Raw genomic sequence first — 21192 nt, 5'->3', positions numbered from 1 at the left:
TGAGTAAAAAATCTACTCAAGCGTGACGTAACGCGCCATTTCAACTCGATGTAGCACTGTTATGAAAGAAAATAAAAAATATGAGTAAGCTAAAAAAATCATGAAATTCATGTGACGTACTTTATGGATGGCCACTTGTATGTATTATTTACGTGGTGTATCGAGTCGTAGCCTGATATAGGGTGGCCTGGCGTGGCGTTGCGTGATGGGACGTGGCGTGACTAGGGTTGCCAGGCGTCCGGCATTAGCCGGACATGTTTGGCTTTTTAGGGTCTTGTCCGGCCAAATATTGCCTTGTCCGGCCTGTCCGGCTTTTGTTAGGCTTTTTATTTGGTTGCCGCGCCAGGCGAAAGTCGAGCCACAGAATCATATGAAGCGCACGCATCGATGTTGGTTAGCAACCGATGATGATAGTACTCACTCATGAGCTGACACTAATTGTATCCCCCCCCCGTCACATGTCCGGCTTTTAGGGTTAAATGTCCGGCCAAATGAAACACAAAGTCCGGCTTTTGTGATTTTGGACCTGGCAACCCTAGGCGTGACGTGTCATGTCGTATCGTGGCGTGTCATGTCGTGTCGTGGCGTGTCATGTCGTATCGTGGCGTGTCATGTCGTGTCGTGTCGTGTCATGTCGTGGCGTGTCATGTCGTGTCGTGGCGTGTCGTGTCATGTCGTGGCGTGTCATGTCGTGTCGTGGCGTGGCGTGTCGTGTCGTGGCGTGTCGTGTCGTGGCGTGGCGTGTCATGTCGTGGCGTGGCGTGTCATGTCGTGTCGTGGCGTGTCGTGTCATGTCGTGGCGTGGCGTGTCATGTCGTGTCATGTCGTGGCGTGGCGTGGCGTGTCATGTCGTGTCGTGGCGTGTCATGTCCCGCTAGAGCGCGGTCTCGGAGGCTCGCGCGCGGCGGCGGGCGCGGTCGCGGCGCCGACTGCGCGGCGGCTCGCTCTGTGGGAAAAGTAAATACATTTTAATGACACTTACTACACTGTGAAACATTTTTTTATGCGGCACAAAGCAGATTTTATTGTTCGCACCTGATTTTAAAAGAGGCCCAGATTATAAAATCTATATCTACAGGGTGTTAGGTAAATGGGTATATGAGCCGACACTAGCCCATGTTAACATGGGCATATAAATGGTATGGTGAAGTCAGAAATTTGATATCATCATTTTAATATTTTTAATTTTCATACAAAATAAATTTTATTAAATCCGATTTGTATGAAAATTAAAATAATTGATTGACTGACTGACTGACTCACTCACTCATCACGAAATCTCAGAATTTGCATGGTTCTTTTAGAACGTAGGTGCTCATTAAGACAGGATTTAATGAGTATGGCTCTCTAAATCTCTAAACCAGACAGCAAAATTTGGCATGCAGGTAGATGTTATGACGTAGGCATCCGTTAAAAAAGGATTTTACGAAACTCCACCCCTAAGGGGGTAAAACGCGATCCACGAGTACGGAAACGCGGGCGGCCGCTAGTAAACAAATATACTTAGACATATTGGTCAGAAGTTACGCTATGGGTACCATCACTCACCTTATAGTCCGGGTGGTCGTGGTGCGAATGGTGTGAGTGGTGCGAGTGAGGATTGGAACTGGTCCGGGCTTCGCGCGCCGCTAACATTTCCTGAAACAAAAAAAACTCATAATTTTTTTTTTTTTAATTAGATTTCAAAAGGCATCTCAGAGACTATGATGATGACTATGACTTGACTTCTTTGAAGTGTGGGCGGCACGGGATAAATCTATTGCTACACCTTAGCACCCTTATTAATAAAAGTTACACCTTAGTTGAACTCTGGCTGAAATTGTCATTTAGTATGAAAATGATATTTTCATCCAGTGTTCATCCTAGGTGTATTTTTTATTAATAAGGGGGTAGTATTGTAGATGGAAGGCAGTTTTATATTGTATTGTTAGCAAATAAGTGATAATTTGTCACCTGCATCATAACGGCGGCTTCCATTTCAGCCATGCTGAAGGCTCCTGTGGTTGACTTCTGTATGTCTTCTTCGTCGATATCTGTAAAAAGACAAATATAATCATAAAATAAACATTTCTCAATCTATTTATCATCAATGTGAGTGCGTCACGAGCGTGTGAGTTTCCGATTGTTTTTGAGAGAGTATAGGCGCGAGTGAGAGCATACAAGGGTGTTTTAGAGCAGTGGTTCCCAAACTTATTTAGTCTACTGCCCACTTTGAGAATAAATTATTTTTTAGCGCCCCCCATTTTTGTAGTCAAGAGTCAAGCTCAGTCGATGTCTAAGAGTCCTCCTAGTAGATGACGCCTCCCAAGCCTCTACACAACGCGAACGTCCCGATTTTTTTTCTGGGTCTCTTACCGCCCCCCTTTAAGCCTGCAGCGCCCACAAGGGGGCGTTATCGCACTTTGGGAAAGACTGTTTTAGAGCGTGCGAGTGTGATTTAGAGCATGGGAGTGAGTCTGAATGTGTTTTAGAGAGTGTGAGGATGTTTTAGAGAGAGAGTCAAAACACAATCTCTGAGTGCTGTGTACATTTACCATGATAGGAGAACAGTCTCGACTGGTGCGTGGCTCATAACGACACTGTCTCCGCTTTAAGCTGGCGCAGTGTTCCTTGAGCCGCGCCTCGAGCAAATTGCAGCGTCGATGTTGTTATGTAGGTACTTTATAATTAATAATATTGCGATACGAGGGTATGCCTAAATGCTTTTAACAAGCCTGTATTTGTAAGGAGAAGCCAGTCACCAAATATACGCCGTTGAGTTAACCTGAGTTTCATTCCAATATATAACAGATGTGTAAGTGTATGGGTGCGAGTGAGAGGCGTATGAGTGTTTTAAAAGCGTGAGAGAGTGAGTGAGAGATCGTAAGTGTGAGAAAGAGAGCATATGTGTCAGTATACCATGATATGAGAATAACCTCGGCTGGTGCGTAGCTCGCAGCGATACTGTGTCCGCTTTAAGCCTGTGAGTTTGTTTTGGAGAGCTCTAAAGCGTGTGAGAGATTCCGAATGCTTTTGAAAGAGTATAGTATAGATGCGAGTGAAATTGTAAGAGAGATTACCATGGTAAGAAAACAGTCTCGGCTGGTGCGTGGCCCGCAGCGATACTGTCTCTGCCTTGAGTCGTGCGCAGTGTTCCCTGAGGCGCGCCTCGTGCGCCGGCTTCCACATCGTGTCGGGCTCGCTCTCATACGCCGGCCACTAGGCAGTGTCAGTCTTTATGGGAGCTTGTGAGCGAGTCACGAGCGTGTAAGTGAGACGAGAGCGTGAGAGGTCGCGTGTGAGAGAGTGAGGGGCGTGTAAATAGGAGAACGTGTGAGTGAGACGAGTGTGAAAGCGTGAGGGGGTAAGTGTGAGTGTTTTAGAGCGCGTGAGTGAGTCAAAAGAGTGTGACAGATTCCAATTTTTTTTTAGAGAGTATGGGTGCGAGTGTGTTTTGTAGCGTTAGAGAGAATGTAGTGTGGTGGCCTACCGTGATATGAGTACAGCCTCGGCTGATGCGTAGCTCGCAGCGATACTGTCTCTGCCTTGAGTCGTGCGCAGTGTTCCCGGCTTCCATATTGTATCCGTCTTTATGGGAGCTTGTGAGTGAGTCACAAGCGTGAGTGAGTCACGAACGTGTGAGTAAATAACGAGAGTGTGAGTGAGTCACGACCGTCTTGTAGAGCGGGTGAGACTGTGTGTGTTTTGTAGCGTGAGAGAATGTAGTGTGTATATTTACCATGATATGAGAACAGTCTGGGCTGGTGCGTGGCCCGCAGCGACACAGTCTCTGCTTTGAGTCGCGCACAGTGTTCCCTGAGGCGCGCCTCGTGCGCCGGCTTCCACATCGTGTCGGGCTCGCTCTCGGGGGACGAGTCACGAGCGTGAGTGAGTGAGACGAGCGTGTGAGAATCACGAGCGTGTGAGTCACGAGCGTGTGAGAGTCACGAGCGTGTGAGAGTCACGAGCGTGTGAGAATCACGAGCGTGTGAGTCACGAGCGTGTGAGAGTCACGAGCGTGTGAGAGTCACGAGCGTGTGAGAATCACGAGCGTGTGAGTCACGAGCGTGTGAGAGTCACGAGCGTGTGAGAGTCACGAGCGTGTGAGAATCACGAGCGTGTGAGTCACGAGCGTGTGAGAGTCACGAGCGTGTGAGAGTCACGAGCGTGTGAGAGTCACGAGCGTGTGAGTGAGTGAGACGAGCGTTTGAGAGTCACGAGCGTGGGAGTCACGAGCGTGTGAGAGTCACGAGCGTGTGAGTCACGAGCGTGTGAGAGTCACGAGCGTGTGAGAGTCACGAGCGTGTGATAGTCACGAGCGTGTGAGAGTCACCAGCGTGTGAGAGTCACCAGCGTGTGTGTCACGAGCGTGTGAGAGTCACGAGCGTGTGAGAGTCACGAGCGTGTGTGAGTCACGAGCGTGTGAGAGTCACGAGCCTGTGAGAGTAACGAGCGTGTGAGAGTCACGAGCGTGTGAGAGTCACGAGCGTGTGAGAGTCACGAGCGTGTGAGAGTCACGAGCGTGTGAGAGCCACGAGCGTGTTTGAGTCACGAGCGTGTGAGAGTCACGAGCGTGTGAGAGTCACGAGCGTGTGAGTGAGTCATGAGCGTGTGAGTGATTCACGAGCGTGTGTGAGTCACGAGCGTGTGAGCGAGTCACGAGCGTGTAGTCACGACGAGCGTGCGAGTGAGTCACGAGCGTTTGAAAGACTCCGAGTGCTTTTAAGGGAGTATAAGGGTGCGGTGCGAGAGAGCGTATGACTTATGAGTGCTTTTTATAGCGTGTGAGTGAGTCTTGAGAGCATATGAGCCAGTCTGAGAGCGTTGTGTATTTACCATGATATGAGAACAGCCTCGGCTGGTGCGTGGCCCGCAGCGACACAGTCTCTGCTTTAAGTCGCGCACAGTGTTCCCTGAGGCGCGCCTCGTGCGCCGGCTTCCACATCGTGTCGGGCTCGCTCTCGGGGGACGAGTCGCGCGCTTCTAGGATCTCGGTGCCGTTGGTCCTGGAATTGGAACGGTACATTAAACTTTGACATAATAACTTAAAACAACGTCGGAATCAAGTTAATGGCAGGTGACTAAAGTACGGCCAACTAGCAGCGATACAAAGGGTCGATACGACTGCCGAGTTGACAATATATTCTGTCTCTTCCCATCTTGTGTATTTGTCGTAATGTCTCGTTCTCCCGCCAAAATATGTCAAAGTCAGACGGGTTCACCCATGACATTGGATTTGTTTACATTTGGTATCGCTTCTCGTTGGCCGTACTTTAGAAAGTGATTCATAAGCCTAGACGCGCACGGGTGACTTGTCACCGTGATAATAAGTTATTTTAAGCTTATAATGTAATTTTGTTTCTTGTAATTCCTTTTAAATTCAAATTCAAAATTCAAAATTATTTATTTGCATAAAACATGGTACATTTCAGTTATTATCTTGTTACGAGAACAACATGTTTCATCGACATAGCGATATGCAAACATTTAGTCGTCATGCAGTATTATTATTAAATTATTAATAGTCATTATTAATATTACATGATCTACCTCCAATAGAATTTAAATGTCAAAAATATTTATTACAATGCAATTACAATATCAATTAAAACAATTAGGTAATTCAGGTAAGGATTAAAATTTAGGATGTCACATAAATTATAATAAATTAAACAATTTTATGATCACAATAAAATGTGAGAATACAATGTCAGTATCAAAATTACAAGAATGTCATAAATTAGCAATTCGCATAATATGGTTACCACGGCAGAATTTTATAAATTCATCTATGTCATAAAAACAGTTTTCAGTGAGAATTCGGAAAATAGTTCTCTTAAAAAGATTGAATTGCAAATTCTGAATGTGATTTGGAAGTAAATTAAACAATCGTATACACATACTATAACAATTTTTAGTAAAGCAAGTTGTGGCTGCTGGGGGTACTGATAGCTTCCAAGGGTATCTTCTCGTACCACCACGATTACAAATATCAGACTTTTTTATAAAAAGGTTTGCATTTTTTTTCGTAAATATTAGGATTTCAAATATGTATAAGGAGGGTAATGGCATGATTTTTTGATTTTTAAAGAGAGGCCTACATGATTCCTTCTGTCCAACATCGCACATAGCTCTTATACATCGCTTCTGTAGAATGAAGACACGATTTGCGTGAGTCGAGTTTCCCCACAAGATTAGCCCATACCTCAACACCGAGCCTACGTATCCGTGGTATGCCATCAGAGCTGTCTTAAGGTTAGACAATTTCGTAAGACGATACAGAGCGAAAACAAACCTGTTAATCTTCTGGCACACAATGTCAACATGATTTTGCCATGTAAGTTTGGAGTCTATTACAATACCAAGAAAGATTGCCGATGTAGTCATGTCAATAGGTTTGTTGCGATGCTGTACTAATAATTGCTGAGGTTTACCATTTTTGTTGTAAAATTGTATGTATTTTGTTTTATTTGTGTTAATTTTTAAGTCATTACATTCCAACCAATTTGTTATATTTCTTATTTCATTATTTATTTCATCATTATAGTCAATATTCGATTTTTTGTGTATTGTTATAGAAATATCGTCGGCAAAAAGTGTGACCGGGTATTGCGTACAATTTGGAAGGTCATTAATGTAAAGGATGAAAAGTAATGGACCCAATATACTGCCCTGAGGTACACCTGAAGTATTTAACCTACTCTCTGATCTGTACGTCACGCTCTGGAACCTATTATCTAGTTTAGGTATTTCTACAAACTGTGTCCTCCCACTGAGATAGCTTTCTATCCAACCATAGGCAGCTCCCCGTACACCATATCGTTCGAGCTTGTTCAGGAGTGTTTTATGATTGACAAAGTCAAAGGCCTTACTCATGTCGAAAAGAATGGTGGAAACGGGAACCTTATGTGTAAAAAAAGCAATAAACGTGTTTTTATTATTATAATAAGTATCTCTTTTTCTCTCTTCATGCTAGTAAAGTAGTAAAAGAGACCAATATACTGCAACGGTGACAAAAACTTACCCGTGTGCGCTTAGCCTAAAAGCCTAGTTGCAGAAGTCAATTGACTTATTTATTACCTTTTATGACTTTTAACTGAAGGAAAAAAATACTCATAACGAAGTCAAACAAGTGTATACCAATGACACTAGTGGCGCGTAACTAATTAGATACATAAAAGTGACTAGTAAGGCACCAAGTGACTAATTGGGTACAAGTTAACTAGTTAAACTAATGGTGACTGACTCGTTGTGTACGGACTAGTCAAACTAGTTGAAAATTACTAATAATACAGACTGGTCTCGCGGCGGCCGATGCAGGCGGAGACAAGTTAGTGACTAGTTGAATACACTTACTAGTTGCGCTAGTGTATCTAACTAGTCATTCAGTTAAATACGGGTACAAGGTGACTAGTTTAGCAAAAGGTGACTAGTTGTGTGTGACTACTGATACTGACTGGTCGCGACTGTGCGACGGGCGGCCTCAGTGAGTGTGCGAGCGCGACAGCAATATAATTACGCGCGAGCGATAAGGATGGGTAGCTTGGGGTCATTGGACAAAATTCTACGTGCTCGCAGACCAGGCTTTAGTTCGGTACAAGGTGGCTAGTACACTGATTAATTATACATGGAACATGGAAAGCATTGGGGGAGGCCTATGTTCAGCAGTGGACGTCCTATGGCTGAGATGATGATGATGATGATGATGAATACTGACTGGTCTCGCGACAGCCAGGGCCCCGGCGACAGCAGCGGGCGGCCGATGCAGGCGGAGCGTTGGGCCCCGTCCAGTTGCCGCAGCAGTTGCAGCGCCACTGATTCCGCTGCTTCGCGCTGGGAACAAACGAATGTAGTTGTTATTGTGTAGAATACAAAGGCTTTTTGGGAACACTATGTCATTTCATGGAACACATTTGTGAGTCGCAGTAGTTGCAGCGCCACTGATTCCGCTGCTTCGCGCTGGAAACAAGCGTATATGGTTGTTATTCTGTACTAAAATAAAGGCTTCATTGGAATACATGGGTCAGCTCGTGGAGTATATTTGTGTGATTTTATTTTATTTTATTTTATTTTAAAATTTTTTGGAAAACTTACAGCTAAATGTTACGTTAAGTAATATTTATAATTAAAGTAAGGCCAATTAAATGTTTCCATCGCAATATTGAATGGACACTAATAATATCAGTAGCTTATCTACATAGTTAAGAATAAACATTTTAAATTGTATAGCGTTTGGTGATTGCGTTAAGACAATGCATTACGCTACCTGGTGATGCGTAGCACTAGTCTTAGCGACTTCAAGCTCGCCGCACGCGTGCAGCAGGTTATTGACCATAGACCGTTTTATGATTGCGTTAAGATAATCGTATCTCACCTGGTGATGCGTAGCACTGAAGAAGATAGACCATAAGTTGTATTTACCTGGTGGTGTGTACTGTGTAGAACTAGTTTCGAGGAGTGCCAGTAACAGGTCATAGGCCTCTAAGGTTCTATCGCAACAGCTAATGTAGCGCAGACAGCAAAAGCAGTTGCCTCAAGTTCACGTACGCGTGTAGTAAAACAAAACATTTGCATGCTGGTTCATATCTGGCGAATGTGTTCTGCTCCATTTCATTATGTAACATCTAATGTAGCACATTCTGCAAATAAATAATTTCAATTTCAATTTAGTAGTCGCCGCGCGGTGTCGTCGTTTATTTAATTATAGTCGACTACAAACATTTTAGTGTATGTAGCGTTTGTTGATTGCGTTAAAACAGTTGCGTATCTATCTAACCTGGTGATGCGTAGAACTGGTTTCTTCCAATGCTACAAGAATATAAGTAGAAGTAGTGACCTTGAGTTCGCCGCAGACGTGCAACAGTTCATAGACATAGACTGTGGGTCGTCCGTCTATTGGGCGACTGACCTTATGATGTGTAGGTGTAGTTCGCAGGTGTGTAATAGTCGCCACACGGTGTCGACGGAAACAGCCAGTTTAACTAGCCTTTTTTACGTTTGATGATCGCGTTAAAATAATACAATATGTAATCCTACCTGATGATGCGTAGAGCTCGTCTCTGCCAGAGCCAGCAGCACATCATAGGCTTCCAACGCCCTATCAGCAGCAGCTAACGCAGCACAAACAGCGACAGCAGCGGCTTCAAGCTCCCCGCACGCGTGTAGCAAACGTCGCGCGGTGTCAATATAGTCATAATCAGTCTATGTTGAGTAAGTTGAGCTCAATTGGTTAACCAGTCCATCGGACAAAAGCGACTCTGACAGTGGTACTTGTTTCTAAAATGAGTGAGCGTCTAGTTAGTGTTTTGTGTAGTCTATTAGTGTGGGGTCAGTGTGTCGCCGCATCAGTAAGCACCTAGCACTTATATTGAAACAACCTAGCGTTTGGTGATCGCGTTAAGACAATGTATTTCCCCACCTGATGATGCGTAGAGCTCGTCTCTGCCAGAGCCAGCAGCACATCATAGGCTTCAGTTCAGACAATCAGTTTTTTGCGTTTGATGATCGCGTTAAAATAATACATTAAGTAATCCTACCTGGTGATGCGTAGAGCTTGTTTCAGCGAGTGCTAACAACACGTCATATGCTTCCAAAGCGCGATCAGCAGCAGCCAACGCAGCACAAACAGCGACTGCAGCGGCTTCAAGTTCCCCGCAGGCGTGTAGCAAACGTCGCGCAGTGTCAGCGGAGCGCGCGAGTGCAGCGCGTAAGACGCGCTCTTCAGCTGCTGCGCGTAACCAACGCACGCGCCACACGCAGTCTGGAACCGAGACATCATTGAAATCAGGCGAAGTTATGAGAAGAAGTGATGACATTTATCAACGATAGCAGCCCGACGCGAAGTACCGTATTTGTGGTGTCAAGCCCCAGAAGGGGGAGAATTGACTATGAGAAGGGACATGGATAAGATAAATTTGTAGGGGGTCAAGCAAAGTACCCGCGCGCCCTCCCGAGATTCGTTTCGTACGCCGTGAGGCAGGAAGAACCATGGGTGGTGGTGGGTACACCATTGAAAATCAAAAATATTTTATTCAATTTCATCATCATCATCATCATTTCAGCCATAGGACGTCCACTGCTGAACATAGGCCTGCCCCAATTAATTAATTTATTCAATTTAAACCAGTTATTTTAGCACTTATGTTACTTCGATAGTGAGTGTAGTGGAAATTTATAAATGAAAAGAGTGGACTGTATGAAATTAATTATCTATTCGGTATAAATTTACAATATTTAGTGCAAAGTCGTTGAAGACAGTACGTCAGGATCGTCTTCTCCGATGTTCGCTCGCGAACTGAACATTGCTCGTTCGTTCGCCGAACGCTCGCCGCTGCCTCCGGTCACGCCGCCCGCGGGGAATGCCCGTGAGTAGACATAACTTATGAACGTCAAATTAACAAAAAAGGGTAGCCCTTAATGGGCACTTTACTCGTCTCCATCTTTTGTGTTCTACCAGCGCTTACCGCTTTGAGAAACATTATGGCAATACTGAGAAGAAACGCCGGAATAAACGTAGTACATATAAACGACACAAATTAAGGGACTAAACATTTGTCGACGGCATAGAGAGTGGACTTTAAATGGAGAGAAACGGTAGACCGTATAGAAAAACCAACTAAATCAAAATAATTCAATATTTTAAAGAATCGAATAACGTTATGTATAATTAATTTACACTGTATCTTTAATCTTTATTGCTGTACTAAAACTATAGTCAATCTGGGTAACTACCAGTATACGAGTATAGTCTGGTCTGTGAGCACGTAGAATTTTGTCCAATGACCCCAAGCTACCCATCCTTATCGCTCGCGCGTAATTATATTGCTGTCGCGCTCAGTCGCTCAGCCGTCGCACAGTCGCGACAGCAATATAATTACGCGCGAGCGATAAGGATGGGTAGCTAAAGGTCATTGGACAAAATTCTACGTGCTCACAGACCGGGCTTTAGGTAGGTATCATTGGCACAAATACTATATTATAAATTGCGTAATATAGCACAGCCACTCACCGTCATTGGAGGCAGCCGCCAAAGCTTCGCGAAGGTCGGCTTGAGCGCACACGTCTAACGCCAGACGTTCTGCCGCCTCCGCACACCACGCCTGGAAATACAGAAGCCAAATACAATCACAAAACCAGTCAACTACCTACTGGAAACTACTTAGTACGAGAGGGGATCGTAAGAAACCCTACGTCATTTGATACCAAGATAAGCTCCATGGCACACGTTCAGAAAAGTTGTGCTAAGCTTAATGAATTGTTCTAAGCTTAGCACAACTTTTCTGAATATTAATAAACTCCGATTTGGCGGTAAGTACAAAAAATGGAAAAATTATGTTTGAAATAATCAATGGGCACGTTTCGGCCATACAAACCTTGGCAAGCCAATTTTTATTTAAATGTCGAGTAGAATGTATCTTTGTAATGTATCTTTGTATCATGACGTAAATTAGGGGTCCGAATTGCTACATTCTGAACGTGTGCCATGGAGCTTATCTTAGTATCAAGCGATTTAAAGTCTGAGGCCAACGTACCGAAAAACGCAAAACATTCAACCACTGGGTGGACCGACGACCTTATAAAGGTAGCAGCAAGGCACTGTATACAGATCGCTACCAACCGGTCAATAGGATATTTATTTATTTATTTATTTATTGTTTAAGATTTACCAACAACATATCAATTTACATGCATCGTTACAATATTAGAAAGCTAGAATCTAAAAGATATGCCTTTACAGGTAAATACAGCATTCAAGGAAAATAAGCTTGCCGACAGAAAAAAAAAGAACAGATTTTAACCAATTAATCTAGGTAGTTACACATAGAAGAAAAAAAAAAACAATTTTTAACAAAACAATCCAATATCATTGGAATCAATCACCTATGTTCAACAGTGGACGTCCTGTGGCTGAAATGATGATGATGAGGATAGTGTGGGTTATAATGTTTCCACTCACCTCCTCGGCACTGAGGTGTTGATTTGAATCCGTCTCGTCAGTTTTGCGCAGGCGCACTCTCGAAGCAACCTTCGCTTGTCGCGACTCACACCGCCCTGCAATATAATAGAATAAGGTCATTGCTGTAAATGTGTTGCTTTGATAGTCCTACATCGATAGTCTAATGCCCATTTTACCACCAATCCCTAATTTTTAAGTGACCCCTTTGAAAACAAAATTCCAAGGGATTGATGGTGAAAACGGACATAAGCCATTGTTTTGTCACCTGTCATCCGCACTGGAGGGAAGGCGAACCCTAACTTCGAACTCCTATGTTCTTCCGTTCTTCCGGAGATTCTTTCAGATATTGAATTAGATAAATTAATTTAAAGAATGCGCAAAATGACAAACTCATCGAATTAATAATGTTTGCTAGTCATGGTTTCCTGACCAATTACCTATTTCTGCTGATAGATTACATTTTCTGCTCACAAAAGCTTGAATATTATGCTAATAAAAAAAGTCATTTACTTATGCAAGTAGGCTTATAAAAAGCACTTTTAATCCTTTTAATATTACCTGGCTCGGCTGGCAACACGCGCGGCTCGCTGCCGCGCTCGCGCTCGCAGCTGTCGCCGGCCGACCAGCCGCGCGCGTACTGGCAACACCTGCAGACAACGCATACACATACAAGTTAACTGCGCACCCGGCCGTGACGTCACATCGACGTCTGGTACGGACGGGGCGAGCGTAGGGAGGTGCGCAGTTAGCTCGTTTATCACACTGCGCCGCGCTCCGCCGCGGTCCGCGTGATTTCATATAAAAAATCCCGCGCGCAGACGCGTTGTCAGTGTGTTGTGCCGCGCGTGTTTTCTATACAAACTGAGGTACTTGCATACAATGATTAAATCTGTCGTCCCGCGTACCGCGGCGGAGCGCGGCGCAGTGTGATAATCGCCTTAGTTCGATGGGTTGTACAAATAATTAATTTTCTGCATATAGGCTTTAAATAAAGCGCTCTTAGAAGTCCAATGAAAAAAGGCCCTTTCCCAGGTTCTATGGGATCGATCCCGTAAAACTGGTTTTGTATGTTCACACGGTAGTATCCCGTATTTTCTTGATTAATTAAGGGTACACGTCTAAACTGAATACTGTTTTTACTGGTCCAGTTTAATGACAAAACCGAATTCGAAATCTAAAGGACATGTGTACTTACCATGAGTTTACGTTAGGTGTGCTCGTTAGCGAGTGCATCAAAAAAAATCATGAAGATTTTAGTTCTTAAAAGTAACCGCTCTAGGGACGCTGTACAATTGTCATACATTTAATGTCATTTTTATACGCAGTCGCTAGCGAGCTCACCTGACGCCTTATGGTATATAGTTCCAAAATACTGAACTGTCCTATCCATGACATTGACAGTGGGGCGCCACCGTCAATACCGGATCGCTGGTTCCGATGTTTGCCATGTTGGAAACCATATAGTTGAACGATGGTAGCGCCCCCCTGTCAATGAGTTTGGTGGGACAGTTCAGCTGCGACATACTGAACCGTTCCAGCTATGACATTGTCAGGAGGGCACCACTATCAGTGCTGGAGTATTAGTTCCAATTATTGCCACGTTGAACAAGTATGCGGGAGGGTGCTACTATCAATGCTGGGTTGCTAGTTTTTGATTTTTGCCACTTGACGTTTCAAAATCTTTGGACTTTAAGCACACGGTTGATGATAAGATGATGATGACTGCAGCGGCCTTACCTGGCAGTGCTGAGGCACAGTTCCGAGTCCCGCCCGGATAGATGCAGGCTGCCGCTGTCAGGCGCCGCCTCCGTTCGTTGTTCTGCCCTGGAAATAAACAATTACGATAAATATAAAAATTATACTTTAAACGTGCCGGTAATTCTAAAACCCTACCACTGCTTTGGGCTTTGCTTTGACAGTAAATGGGCCAGTGCAGAGAAGGAACACCACAAGAAAAGTTATCCTGAAGTGCTATATTGGGGACATGACAATATGTTCGTAAGTGCCCTGAAAAGGCCTAATTTGAATTTGAAAATGTGCGAGGCGAAGCTATGAAAGTTTAAATCATAAGTTCCCAAACTTATTTGAGACGCGCCCCCTTTCGACCATACAAAAAATTCCGCGCCCCCCTTTCCTCCAGTCAAGATTATTTATTGGTCGCATCGAGCAGTCTGGAATGCATTCTCTCAGCGGTCGCAGGTTTTTTATACTTAAGTATACAAATACTTAAGAACGCGCGGGCCGCGCCCCCCTTTAAAGGTCTTTGCCTCACCCATTTTGGGAACCAATGGTTTAAAAATGATCCAGTTGTGCAAGAAAACATAATGCTTAGAGCGAGTTTGGAATGAACATCGTCGCTAGTGAGTGCGTCAAAAAATCTATGAAGATTTTAGTTCTTGAAAATATCCGCTAGGGACGCTGTACAATCTTGTACCTACTTCAAGAGAATTTATGGTTCATTCAACTTATGATGGTGATTTAGACAGATAAAACGTTTCGTTTTATAATTATAACTTTCTACGAATAAAAATATTGAGTTGTAAAAATCAATTACTTTTGTGTGTTTTCATCCTTCCAAAATATCAATCACTAATCTTTCTCAATTAACCTAAACAAGAATTTCTAATTATTTATTAGTTTATTATTTAGAAAAAATTGAGAAAAAATATTAAATGAATTGCTTCTGCGTTAGTCGGAACTTTTGCTCATAGGGATGGGACATAAACAATCGCAATAAATCAGTAATCGGCATGGTGGTCATCTTACCATCGAATCACGATTATTATCTCAGGCAGGTCAAAGCTAAGTCAGTACGTGTGCGTTTGCCTTTGATGACGGTTTTGTTTTATGCGATTTCTCCACGTATTGTTTGTTATTGTTATTTTGATGTTTTATTGAATAAAATGCATATATTTAATTCTTTGTGATTTATTTTGTACCACTAAGAATATTCACGTTTATTCCATTTCCAGATAGTTCAAATTCATAGATATAATTTTGATCAAGATTAAAAATCAAAGAAATAAAAGGCGATTAGATTTCTATAGAAAATATTCTCGATTCTAAAACATATCGATTAGGTTTATACGGAGCGCCTCACTAAATAGAACTGTCATAATCACCATCTTACGCTGAATGGACTATAAGAAATGTATATACAGTATATGACACAACTATTATTCAAAGATGTAACGTTTAAATTAATCAAAATAATGTATTTTTTACGCAGGCGCTAGTTTGTAAAATGGTTCTCACCCGATCGGGATCTCCTGCGTACTAGACTCGCTGGTATCATCAGGCAGCTGGTCCTGCTTCGGCTCCTGAGGAGTTGGCAGCTCCTCAGGACTCAGCATGGATGAGGAGTCGTTCTGTGAGGATAAGGAAACTTAAACGTTGTGGACTATCCCCATTTCTCGTTCCCACCGCTGCAACTCCTGTGTAGCCAGGATCTGCAGCTTGACCGCCAATAACCCAACCAATGAAGGTCAAGTTTGTCCCGAGCGGATAGTTAATTTGTCACTAAACTTTAAATGAAAATAATCAGAAGAACTTAGTTGACTTGAAGCTAGGATTGACCTTTCTCCAGGGTGAAAGGAGTGAGTGGGTTCGCTTTGCAATTTATACTTCTGGATATGTCTCCTGGATATTCGTTTCAGCCAAATGACGCCCACAGCTGGACAAAAGCCAAGGATTTTTTTATAGACGCCGAATTGATTTCTATGACGAACCGGTTTTGCGGTGCCTGTGTACCTACCATGAGTTTACGTTAGGTGTGCTCGTTAGGGAGTACGTCAAAAATCTTTAAGAAGATTTTGTTTCTTGAAAGTAGCCGCTAGGGGCGCTGCACCATATGTCATACAATTAATGTCATTTTTTTACGTAGTCGCTAGCGAGCACACCTAACGTAAACTCATGGTAAGCACACTGGATATAATTTATTTTAATTAAACGGTAAATAGTAGTTAATAGAACGGGCTGGAAGACGTAGCCTGGGCAGGCCACCTACTAGGTGGACCGACGATCTGGTAAATGTCGCGGGAAGAGCCTGGATGCGGGCAGCGCAGGACCGTTCATTATGGAAAACCTTGGGGGAGGCCTTTGTCCAGCAGTGAACGTCATTTGGCTGAAACGAACGAACGAAACGTTAGATAGCAGGGACACTAACTAGGCTGAGTTTCAAAGAGTTCATCATCAGCCACAGGACGTCCACTGCTGGACATAGGCCTCCCCCAATGATTTCCAGGCCCCTGTTTCTTGCCCCCCTTTTTTAAATATAAATCTTATTCACAATGTCTAAGTCGTACTGACCTGTTCAGTCCGGGACCTGTCCGCATCGTTGTCGAGCTCGCCAGCCGGCTGCGTGGTCGACTCGCACTCATCTGCAATAAGAGAGAAAGAAACATTTTATATTCGGTCCATTCAACAGCTTAGTAAAACAATACGTAAATTGTCTGGACCAAAATGTTGGTAATTCTATGAAAGCCACAGTTGGAAAGAGCGTCATCTCCTTGGTTGGTCAAACATAAATTTGTCACTACGTAAAAAAAAATGACTCGTCGCTTGCTCGCAGCTTAACTCCGTCCGTGTATGGAAAAACAGTCATCTCCGCTCCGCATACGTTCTCTATTCCGCTATAATCTCCGCGTATATGAACATACACTTTACGAAACTCCCAATTACTCCTTCGCTTCACTTCAGTGGACCATAGGCAGCCTTACGCTCGGCACGGGACTATTCCCACCTCTCGTTCCCACGGCTGCAACTCCTGTGTTGCCAGGATCTACAGCTTCATCATTATCATCATTTCAGCCACAGGACGTCCACTGCTGAACATAGACCTCCCCCAATGACTTCCACATCGCACGGATGGTAGCGGCCGCTATCTACAGCTTGACCGCCATAAAAACCTAACCAATGAAAGTCAAGTTTGTCCCGGGGGAAGTTAAACTGTCATTGGACCCGCAAAGAAATTAATCAGAAGAACATAGGAGCAGTTCCATGTTAAGGCAGTGAAGCCCCGGCCTCCTCCTATAACCGCTCACCTGAGAGGACATCAGGATCATTTAGGACATTCTAAAAATACTGTGCTACGCTGCGTTCTCGCTCCGTCATCGCACCGCAGCATCCCTGGCTCTATAAGATACGTTCCGTCGCCGCACCTCGTTTTAACGCCCGTACAGCATCTCTGAAAGACTGCTTGAGAGCGTCGCGCTTATCTCTGCAGTGAAACCCCTATAATCGTCTTACCAGAGAGTTCCTCCTCGGGTATGGCCGCGGCGTGTTTGTCAGCGGCGCGCCGCCTCACCAGCTCCGCTATGACTCCATGCAGCTCCGCCAGTCTCGCGTCGTGGGCCCTAGCGGCCGTAGCTCCGCCGATATGCATACATAGAAAGATTCTATGCCCCACTAGCGATGCCAAAGCGCTGCGTCGTAACAGAGTAATGATGTCAACGCATTGAGAGCCACAAGAGCGGCGCAATGTCACAATGCAACGCCACTAAACTGAATCAGTCAGGCATGAAGGAGGAGCTATCACTTAGGACATTCTAAAAATACTGCGTTACGCTGCGTTGTCGCTCCGTCATCGCACCGCAGCATCCCTGGCTCTATAAGATACGTTCCGTCGCCGCACCTCGTTTTAACGCCCGTACAGCATCTCTGAAAGCTCGCGCGAAAGCGTCATGCTCAGCTCTGGAGTAAAACTACTGTAACCGGCTTACCTGATAATTCTTCTTCCGGTATGGCCGCGGCGTGTTTGTCAGCGGCGCGCCGCCTCACCAGCTCCGCTATGACGCCATGCAGCTCCGCCAGTCTCGCGTCGTGGGCCCTGGCCGCGGTCGCCGCTCGCTGTCGCTCTGCTGACAACGCTCGAGCTAGCGCGTCGCGCTCCGCCCGCAGTGAAGCCACGTCCTCTCGGCCGCTGCTGTGGGTTAGCACCTGGAAAGAAGAGAAAGGGGTTATTTTTATCATCAGGTCGTTTAGTCTCCACTGCAGGAGGACTCTCTAATTTACCAGAGGCAAATGGTGGGTTTGGCCTACACTCGTCAGTCGCCACGTTGGCCAGACGGGATCTAAGAAGATGAAAAATAAACTTTTTACCATCTTGTAACCTTTAGCCCATCAATCCCCAAGCGGTCGCATATGACCGCGTAACAATTGATTTATTTGTGCCTTGCTTTGCGGGGCTTGAATGGTTAAGAATCGAATAGGAATTTACTGAACAAACGAAAGACTTCATAACAAACGAAACACTTCTCATAATGTAAGTTGCTAGACCTAAGTTTATACTAGTCCTCTCTCACCACTAATATTGCAATACCCATTAACGGGTTATTAAGTTATAAGCTCATTGTTTAGATTAAGACCCAATTGTAAACACTTAATATGCAATAAAAATTTTGAATTTGAATTTAAAAACAAAAATCTAGCTCTTAGACATACCAGCTCGCTCATTCCATTCTGCCCCGGCAGCGGCGGAGCAGTCACCGGTCTGAGGCTGGAGTACCTCCACGAAGACTCCCTCGAAATCTCCTCATCAGCCACATTCGGGCAGCAGAGATACCAGCTCCTGCTTCTTCTGACCCCTGGCGAAGAATCCAGCTGAGTCAACGGCAATCGTCCAACAACTTCTAGCTCCGCCAACAACGGTTCCTTTTCCTTTGGTTCTGGCATGGGAAAAGTCCCAGCTGTGGAATATGTTTCTTCCAACTTCCTCGTGTTTTCAGGGGTGGAGTATTCTGGAAGACTCCATTGCCGTCTGTCGCGGAATGGAGGGACTTCTCTGATGGCACCATCGTTGATGACCTCATTGGATTCTACGTACTCGCTGAGCTCGTTTGGGTTCTGGGTTTCTTCTTGAGGTATCGGCTCTGGAGAAGTTTTGTTCTTCTTGAGTCTTTCAAGGTCTGCGTAGTAGTAGGCGGTGGAGCGCGGTGGCTCCCCGCTTTGGGTCCTGGTGCCTGCCAGGGTGTCCGTTTTCATAGCATTCTTGAAGGATATGGCTAGTTCGATAGTGAATGTTTGAAGCTTGTTGCTACATTCTTGTAGTTGTCACTGGGTTCCTGAGTTATATGGATTTTGAAGAGTGGATTCGAGCAATAAGGATATGGTCATTTTTATACATCTACCTCCTAGATTATAAAGAGAAAAGTTTCGTCGATTTCAATGCGAAAAGTGAACAAATTCAAAAACTGTCAAAGATACTCTGGCATATCAAACGTAACTGTTGAGTGTTAAAATCGATCTTATTTTGAGAATAATAAAGGCAATACTATAAAAGTGTTACTTCTGATGAGCTAATAACATTGTTATTAGTCTAACTCCAAGTCAATATTGCAAAATGCACTCCACAAGGAAAATGCAGCAACAAAATCGATAAAAACACTCGATTCTTTGTTCAATAGAGCAATGCAATTGGCAGACAAAATGTCTCAGACAATAGACCTGTGGACGTCTCCGTTCGCAGACAATTCGCGGATCCACCGACTAATTAGTTGTTCAACAACTGGAAATAAACAGGCGTAGACTAGGTCAGTAATAGAAGCCACAATAAAGAGAGATACGTACTATCCGTTCGCTTTAAGTTTGCCGCTGGCGATATGACGTCACTCGAAGGGAAGCGTCTATAACTATAACAAACTATATTTAAAATATTTTTTATTTATTGTTATTGATAAAAATTGTGTATTTGCGTAAAATAAGACACATTAATAGCGTTTAATCACTAACTAATTGCGTTTAATCGCGGTTGGGAGAGGGGACGCGCATTCCACGGTCCGGCAAACTTAGCGCGAACGGGTAGATTTGGGGTGTATTTGTTACGGGACTATTTACATCTCTCGTTCTCACCGCTGCAACTCCTGTGTAGCCAGGATCTACAGCTTGACAGCCAAAAAACCCCACCAGTGAAGGTCAAGTTTGTCCCGGGGCAACGAAATTAATCGGAAGAACATTATGGAACGTTTCAGAAGGTGTTGAAACTGTGATACTTCTTTTAAAAGAAGCTCACTTATCAAGTGTTATATGATGTCTTCGACCAGATCATTTAGTCTCCACTGCAGAACCACCCTCTCTGATTCGCCAGAGGCAAATGGAGGATTTCGCCTACACTCCCCACGCTGGTCAGACCGTATTTGTACCTTAGTTAGTCGCCTTTACGACATCCACAGAAAGGGTGGGATACACTCCGCCTACGCTATGAAGACGTTCCCCACCAATTTTTGTAGACTAAGAGCTAGTAAACGCCAGACCTACGTCATTTTATAAAAGCTGAAAGTTTGTCAGCGTATGCTCCCAATATAGGTTAGAATGTTGGTGAATCATGAAGTTTGGGTCATCGTGGCTTTGGCAGCTATCCTAAAAAAACTGTCTGACAAGGAGTTATAACTGTCAAAACTGTCTGGCTGATGAGTAAATTACTTCTAATTATTGCCCAAATTTTATATATAAAAATTTGACAAACTTTCAGCTTTTATAAAAGACGTAGGTCTGGCATTCACTAGCTCTTAGTCTATTGGTCTTGGTTGCGCAGGGCGCGGGGAGTTTGATCCGAGCAATCTGAGCGTCATTAATGTAGTGCGTGTGCACTCACGGATGATTTAGCGTGTACCGATAACACTCAAACATTAGCGGAAGAATGGTGGGGCGCGTCCGAGTGGATGAAACGATCTAAACTCCCCATGCCAATATAATGTGATGTAAAGCCTGGTCCGTGACCACGTAGAATTTTGTCCAATGACCCCAAGCTACCCATCCTTATCGCTCGCGCGTAATTATATTGCTGTCGCGACTGTGCTGACTCATTGGACAAAATTCTACGTGCTCACGGACCAGGCTTTAGAAAGAAGTCGTTTTGTTAATGGTGGTGGTAAACCTTGGAATTATTTAACGGTGTCAACTGCCCCATTAAGGTAAGGTTGCAGCATCTATCTCCAACTTTGTCTACCCACTAATTAAGACCGGCCTTCTGCCCGTGAAATGGCTTAATTATTTACCATCGCTCCGGCAATAGTTTCGCGTAATTGCTGTATTTTTTGGTCATTTGCGTTCGAATGGAAATGAACTGCACAGTCATGTGAGCTTGTGTTGTGGCGGCCATTTTGGCAATCGTCAAAAGGTAATGATTAAAAGTCAGATTCACCGGTAAAATTGTTACGAGTAAGTTAGCTGACACATAAAATTTAAACTTGACACATTCTCTCGGGACAAACTTGACCTTGTTGGGTTATTGGTGGCCAAGCTGTAGATCCTGGCTACAC

At 44.2% G+C, this 21192-nt stretch overlaps 2 protein-coding genes and 1 long non-coding RNA gene across 3 annotated transcripts in view; all 3 read right to left on the bottom strand.

The window, feature by feature from the left end:
* Positions 1-865: 865 nt before the first annotated feature.
* Positions 866-9540, bottom strand: LOC135085503 (uncharacterized). The gene is made up of 6 exons (XM_063980299.1): positions 9516-9540; positions 7697-7812; positions 4816-4985; positions 1954-2033; positions 1549-1638; positions 866-946 (listed from the first exon to the last, which is right to left on the bottom strand). The coding sequence occupies exons 3-6, from the start codon at positions 4922-4924 to the stop codon at positions 875-877; spliced, it is 351 nt and encodes a 116-aa protein (XP_063836369.1). The 5' UTR covers positions 4925-4985; positions 7697-7812; positions 9516-9540; the 3' UTR covers positions 866-874.
* Positions 9541-9570: 30 nt separating this feature from the next.
* LOC135085510 (uncharacterized) overlaps positions 9571-21192 on the bottom strand; it is a 302780-nt gene continuing 291158 nt past the window's right edge. Inside the window, exons 2-3 of the long non-coding RNA XR_010260140.1 lie at positions 10988-11078; positions 9571-9739 (exon numbers count right to left, since the gene is read on the bottom strand). This is a non-coding gene — a long non-coding RNA (uncharacterized LOC135085510). The remainder of the gene's footprint in view (positions 9740-10987; positions 11079-21192) is intronic.
* Positions 17148-21192, bottom strand: part of LOC135085154 (uncharacterized) — a 39590-nt gene continuing 35545 nt past the window's right edge. Inside the window, exons 2-4 of the mRNA XM_063979910.1 lie at positions 18377-18996; positions 17656-17872; positions 17148-17302 (exon numbers count right to left, since the gene is read on the bottom strand). Of these exons, the coding sequence (XP_063835980.1) occupies positions 17148-17302; positions 17656-17872; positions 18377-18916 (912 nt within the window). The 5' untranslated portion in view covers positions 18917-18996. The remainder of the gene's footprint in view (positions 17303-17655; positions 17873-18376; positions 18997-21192) is intronic.

The sequence above is a fragment of the Ostrinia nubilalis genome, chromosome 28, assembly GCF_963855985.1.
Source record: "Ostrinia nubilalis chromosome 28, ilOstNubi1.1, whole genome shotgun sequence".
Classification (NCBI taxonomy): Eukaryota; Metazoa; Arthropoda; class Insecta; order Lepidoptera; family Crambidae; genus Ostrinia; species Ostrinia nubilalis.
This window is presented reverse-complemented; position numbering and strand designations above follow the sequence as displayed.

Bases quoted from the DNA above. Each gene is read 5' to 3' on its own strand.
- LOC135085503 (XM_063980299.1), bottom strand. From the start codon at position 4,924: ATGTGGAAGCCGGCGCACGAGGCGCGCCTCAGGGAACACTGTGCGCGA. The intron at 1,639-1,953 runs GTGACAAATTAT...TTTTTGTTTCAG, and splicing joins AAGCCGCCGTTATGATGCAG to GAAATGTTAGCGGCGCGCGA. The intron at 947-1,548 runs GTGAGTGATGGT...CTTTTCCCACAG, and splicing joins ACGACCACCCGGACTATAAG to AGCGAGCCGCCGCGCAGTCG.